This window comes from Rhinopithecus bieti, unplaced genomic scaffold (assembly GCF_001698545.2).
Source record: "Rhinopithecus bieti isolate Rb0 unplaced genomic scaffold, ASM169854v2 scaffold_51440, whole genome shotgun sequence".
NCBI lineage: Eukaryota > Metazoa > Chordata > Mammalia > Primates > Cercopithecidae > Rhinopithecus > Rhinopithecus bieti.
Window position 1 is genome coordinate 79,118 of NW_016820117.1, and position 6,346 is coordinate 85,463.

The following is a 6,346-nucleotide window of genomic DNA, read 5'->3' on the forward strand; positions in this document are numbered from 1 at the left end:
AAAAGGCTGGTTGCATTGGCTCACGCCTGTAATCCCAGCACTTTGGGAGGCCGAGGTGGGCGGATCACGAGGTCAGGAGTTCGAGACCAGCCTGGCCAACATGATGAAACCCCGTCTCTACTAAAAATACAAAAAATTAGCTGGGCATGGTGGCAGACGCCTGTAATCCTAGCTACTCAGGAGGCTGAGGCAGAAGAATTGCTTGAACCCGGGAGGCAGAGGTTACAGTAAGCTGAGATCATGCCACTGCACTCCAGCCTGGGCAACAGGAGCAAAACTCCATCTCAAAATAAAAAAAAAATTAGCCAGGAGTGGTAGCGTGCGCCTGTAGTCCCAGCTACTCTGGAGGCTGAGGCAGGAGAATCGCTTGAACCTTGGAAGTGGAGGTTGCAGTGAGCCGAGATTGTGCCACTGTACCCCAGGCTGGCGACAGAGCAAGACTCCGTCTAAAAAAAAAAAAAATTGCCCAGGGAAGTCGAGGCCGCAGTGAGCCTGGCTTGCACCACTGTACTCCAGCCTGAGCAATAGAAATCACATTTTTTTTTAACAGGGTCTTGCACTGTCACCCAAGCTGGAGTGCAGCAGTACGAACAAGGCTCAATGCAGCCTTCTCCTCCCCGGGCTGAAGCAGTCCTCCCACTTCAGCCTCTCGAATAGCTGTGACCACAGGCTGCACAACTTCCCGCAGCTTCTTTTTTTTTTTTTTTTTTGCTGAGACTGGGTTTTGCCTTGTTGCCCAGGCTGGTTTCAAGTGATCCTCTTCCCTTGGCTTCCCAGAAGTGCTGAGTTTACAGGTGTGAGCCACCACACCCACCCTTGTACCCTCTTATACATTTTAAATTTTGAACAAAACTTTACAATTTGAATTTTGAATTGTACTTATACTTTTTGAATTTTGAACAAAACTACATTTTGAATTTTGAACTTTGAATTTTGAGTTTGTAAACAAAATTTTACAAACTGTATTTCTTTCCTTTTTTTTTTTAAGACGGAGTTTCACCCTTATTGCTGAGGCTGGAGTGCAATGGCATGATCTCAACTCACTACAACCTCCACCTCCCAGGTTCAAGCGATTCTCCTGCCTCAGCCTCCTGAGTAGCTGGGATTACAGGCATGCACCACCACGCCCAGCTAATTTTTTTATTTTTTATTTTTTGTATTTTTAGTAGAGACTGGGTTTCACCACGTTGGCCAGGCTGTTCTCGAACTTCTGACCTCAAATGATCCAGCCACCTCAGCCTCCCAAAGTGCTGCGATTACAGGTGTGAGCCACTGCACCCGGTCCTACAAACTCTAATTCCTAACTTGACAGCTTTTTGTATTTCTGCTCTCACGAATGACTCTATGAAAAAAATAAAATAAAATGAACAATTTTTTTAGAAACTTGGGATATGGATTAGGTCATTTGCAGGGACACAGGCAGGCCTGGGGAGGACAACCTGATCCAGGTATCACAGGCCGGAAAATCAGTTGCTCAAGCAGCAAGGATGACAGAGGGTAGCAGAGCAGACTCGGTGAGGCTCAGAGGATACAATGTTTGGCGAAAAGTGGAAGAGTCTTTTTCTGTCTGGAATTCACAAGGTGCTGGGAGAATCTGCCTCCATTTCCCCAGACAGACCTGGAGCTGGGCAGAGTCAGCAAGGGTGTGTGGAGGACTTGGACGATGGCAAAGGTGGTGGGCTGCAGGGAGTAAATTCCCTCTGAGGTAGGAGAGGGAGGGAAGAGCTTGTCTGGAGGCAGGTTGAGACTGGGAGAGGGCTCCGAAGAGCTAGGGATAATGAGCTCCGAGGAAGGAGGAGCCAGCATTGAGGAGCAGTCAAGGGGATGGATGGGAGTTCAGAAAAGGTGGTTTTGCAGATGGATGGGAGTGGTGCGGGCACTTTGTTTTCACAAGACTTCTTTCCCCAAGCAATGAGCCCCTCCCAACATTGCCAAAACTTCCTGCAGTTTTCACCAGGGTTCCTGCACTGAGGGCAGAGCTGAGTGCAGATCAAAGGAGAAAGAGAAAGAAGTTGGAGATTTTGTTGTAATGCAAGACGGTTTCATCAGCCTATGGATTTAAAAGTCCAGACTGACTTACCTCTTCCTTTCCTATAGGTTACTCAGGGAATATGGTCATTCTAGTGGGTGCTAAGCATCGTTGTAAAAACTAAGCCCACAGCCTAAAATACTTTAAATGTCTCAGAGAAATGTCTGATGTTTGCTACGGTTTTGGATTACCAAGGCCACTCCTTACCTCTATGAGTAGCCAAGGGTAGTGCTCTAAGCTGTGAGCTAGCTTCTCTCAGACACGCCCACAAACATACACACCCCTTTTCAAAGTAAGCTGTTATGGACTCACAGGACTGGCAAATACTTCAGAGAGTAATCTCTCCATTTTGTTAAAGAGAATACTGAAACCTGGGGAGCCTTGATGACCTGAAGATGGACTGCAACCTGGACCTTCTGTCTCCTAGTTGTTCTTTGCATCCCTAGTCAAATTTTGTTTCCTTTTAAAAATGTATTTGCAGGCCAGGCGCGGTGGCTCAAGCCTGTAATCCCAGCACTTTGGGGAGGCCGAGGGCAGGGCGGATCCCTAAGGTCAGGAGATCGAGCCATCCTGGTTACATGTGAAACCCGTCTCTTACTAAAAAATACAAAACTAGCCGGGCGACGGCAGGCGCCTGATATTCCCAGCTACTCGGGAGCAGGCTGAGCAGGAGAATGGGTGAACCCGAGCAGAGCTTGCAGTGAGCTGAGATCTGGCCAGTGCACCCAACTTGGGCTGAAGAGCGAGACTCCGTCGAAAAAAAAAAAAAAAAATGTATTTGCTTTTATTTGTTATTTTATTATTTTCGAGACAGGTGTCTTGCTTTGTTGCCCAGGCCAGTCTCAAACTCCTGGCCTCAAGTGATCCACTTCAGCCTCCCAGAGTGCTGGGATTACAGGCATGAGCCACAGTGCCCAGCCCAGATTTTATTTCTAAAGCTCACTAAGAATCCTAATTTTTTTTTTTTTAAAGACAGGGTCTCACTCTGTTGCCCAGGCTGGATCACAGTGGCACTATCATGGTTCACTGCAGCCTCAACTGCCTAGGCTTAAGCAGTCCTCCCACCTCAGCCTCTCGTGTAGCTGGGATCACAAGCACATACACACCATCATGCTCTCCTAATTTTCTTATTATTTGTAGAGATGGGGTCTTGCTATGTTGCCCAGACTGGTCTCAAACTCCTGGAATCAAGGGATCCTCCTGCCTCGGCCTCCCAAAGTGCTGGGATTATAGGAATGAGCCTGACCCAAGAATCCTACATGTATCTCCTAAATGTATCTGTTCTTGACACCACACCAAGGCATTGGGTACTGCAAGCTAAGGACAGGAGAGCCCCTGGTTTTATACTGGCAGAAGCTGGTGAAGAAGGGACAAGGATCTAAATGACAGCTTGTGCACCTCTGCTTGTCTTTATGCAGAGCTGTAATTGGGTGGGCTGGACACTTGAAGGATTCATTGGCTCTCAACTCCACCTGCCACCAAGGACTACCTGTCTTAAGCCATGGACTGAGATTAGGCCCCCTGTCCTATCCACATTCCCAGAAAGGAAAAGTAGCAAGAAAGGGATAGGAAACAACATTTTACCAACTCTAATTCTTAACTTGACAGCTTTATGTATTTCTGCTCTCAATGAAATGTGAACTATTCTTCTGAGAAGTTTGGCAATGCAGAAAAGAAGAGATGAGAGAGAAAAACAGAAGTTTTAAAGTTATTTTGGGTCAGGCGTAGTGGCTCATGCCTGTAATCCCAACACTTTGGGAGGCTGAGCCAGGCAGATCACCCAAGGTCAGGAGTTCGAGACCAGTCTGGCCAACATGGTGAAACCTCGTCTCTACTAAAAATATGAAAATTAGCTGGGTATGGTGGTGGGCGCCTGTAATCCCAGCTACTTGGGAGGCTGAGGCAGGAGAATCACTTGAACCTGGGAGGCGGAGGTTGCAGTGAGCCAAGATCTTGCCATTGCACTCCAGCCTAGGTGACAAGAGCAAAACTCCAGCAAAATAAATAATTAAAATTCTTTTGAAAATTTCATAGTCCGTCTCCCAAATTAGGAAAAGGGGAACAGAGCTATTGTTTACTCAGCATCTACTGCATGCCAGGCTCATTTAAACCTCACACTAGCCCTGTGAGGGATCAGGGCCTTCAAGATAAAAATGCTTTCAGATGAGCTAAGGATGGGCGGAGGAGACAAAGATAAGGACACTGTGATTAAGAGAATTAAGTAACTTGCCCAATGGGCCTCAGTTAGCATAGGAATATGGCTTTAGTTTTTAAAAATGATTTGTGAATCTGGCAGCCTTCTGAGCCAGAGTAGGCTCAGAAACTCCTAGGAATGTGGCTTTAAGCCTAGGTGTGTCTGACACAAAATCATGTGTTCTTCCTCAAATCTACATGGCCTAACTACAAAGACAGCAGTTTAGAACAGACTCTTAGATTCCATAGAGGGAACTGGGTACGGGCATAAAAATCAGATAATTTAAAAGAAAAAGGCAAAGAGTCAAGGTACCACCTAAATGCCGTCTACGCTGCCTCTGCCCTCCTGCCAAACAGCATCCCTTGAGTTCAAGAATTCAGTTTCAGCTCAAGCACAGACTTTTTATGGGTAGATGCTGGCTGAGCCAAAGAGGAATTACTTCAACAATCATTTATTGCATGACCTTTTTTGGTTTTTTGTTTTGTTTTGTTTTGAGGAGTCTTGCTCTGTCGCCCAGGCTGGAGTGCAATGGCGCAATCTAGGCTCACTGAAACCTCCACCTCCCAGGTTCAAGCGATTCTCCTGCCTCAGCCTCCCCAGTAGCTGGGATTACAGGCACCTGCCACCGCGTCCGGCTAATTTTTGTATATTTAGTAAAGACAGGGTTTCACCATGTCGGCCGGGCTGCAGGCTGGTCTCGAACTTCCGACCTCAAATGATCCACCTGCCTTGGCCTCCCACAGTGCTGGGATTAGAGGTGTGAGCCACCACACACACCCGCCCTATTGCTTTTTTTTTTTTTTTTTTTTCAAAACATAACCCACAACGTAATTCCTGCAACCAAGAAGTTTATAGTCTCATGGGGAAACCAGATATTGAACACATTATAAGAAACTTCATCAGAATTGAAACATAAGGAAAACGCACTATTCTCCTGAAGGACGTAAAAAAGAAATCCAATTGGCAGGAAACAGTGGCATCTTCACACAGACTTGGATAGGTGGGGAAGTGAGTGTAAGTATCAGGTGAGAAGAAGGGGAAGGGAAAGGAACAGCCTTCAAGATGCTCCTAAGTGCTGTCGCTGAAGCTGTGGAGACTGTAACTTAGTCGGAAAGAGACAAGAGAAAGAGAAGCCCCGGGCACAGTGTTGAAGGGAAGTTTTGTTTAGAGCTGGACCTTGTCAGTCTGGAGGAGAGGTGAGGAATAAAGGGGACGGTGCAGTGGAAGATTAGGGTAGAATCAAACTAACATAAATCACATCATTAAAATTAGTTCTAGGGTTAATTATATACTAAAGGTGAAATGGGCAAGGTCACGGATAGCACAAGTGGAGGGCGACTGTCTTGGCAAGAGGTTGGGATTAATCCTGAGAATGGAGGGGAGCGCGGGTGTGATTTTAAAGGACTGACATGGAGTTAAGGAGAGTTGAGGGCACTGGATCGTCTGGTTTTGTGGCAAGTGAATTCATATTTCAGGCCTGAAAGGCTGAAGCGGTTACTAGCTTTACAAGAGTTGGAAAAGCCTGGAAATGTGGCTGGAGCAACTGTGAACACACTCAGCAGCGGAGGCAGGCGTGGGCAATAGCTACCAACAGCTCTGTTAGCCACAGGTCGGTTGGGCCCCTGAGAGGTGCCGCTGATGCACCCAGGGCAGCGCTCTGCACAGCTGGACCGGAGAGGCACCACCCCTGGGAGCAGGTGGCAGCGCCGGCAGCCTAGAGAATGGGTGCGCGCGCGCGCTGCGGGATGCGGCGCAGGCGGGGCGCGCGGGGACGCGGAGCGGGTAGCGCCATGGGCAGCCGGGATTGGGGGGCGGGCCCGAGTGAGCGGGCCTCCGCGCGGCACTTGGCACGCACGCGCAGACTGGTCGCGGGGCCTGGAGGCACAGAGGAGGGGGAGCGAGAAAGAGGGGGGTGTGGAACGTATTTCCGCTCTGGCGGACAAATAATCCCGGCCAAAGAGGAGGCAAGGCCGTCCGGCCCTTTAACCGCGTGGGGGTGCTGGTGAAAAAGGGGGGTCGGGAAGGGGGGATCCTGCTCCTTTAATTCCCTCCCCTCTACCTCCTCCCCGAGTCCTAGCCGACGCCGCCGCCGCGCGCGCGCGAGGCCTGGAACACCCGGCACG

At 48.7% G+C, this 6,346-nt stretch overlaps 1 protein-coding gene across 1 annotated transcript in view; it reads left to right on the plus strand.

Annotated features, from left to right (window-relative positions):
* Nucleotides 1–6,013: 6,013 nt before the first annotated feature.
* The window catches only part of ZBTB12 (zinc finger and BTB domain containing 12), a 2,500-nt gene continuing 2,167 nt past the window's right edge, over nt 6,014–6,346 (plus strand). The window contains exon 1 of the mRNA XM_017859480.1: nt 6,014–6,135. Within this exon, the coding sequence (XP_017714969.1) occupies nt 6,014–6,135 (122 nt within the window). The remainder of the gene's footprint in view (nt 6,136–6,346) is intronic.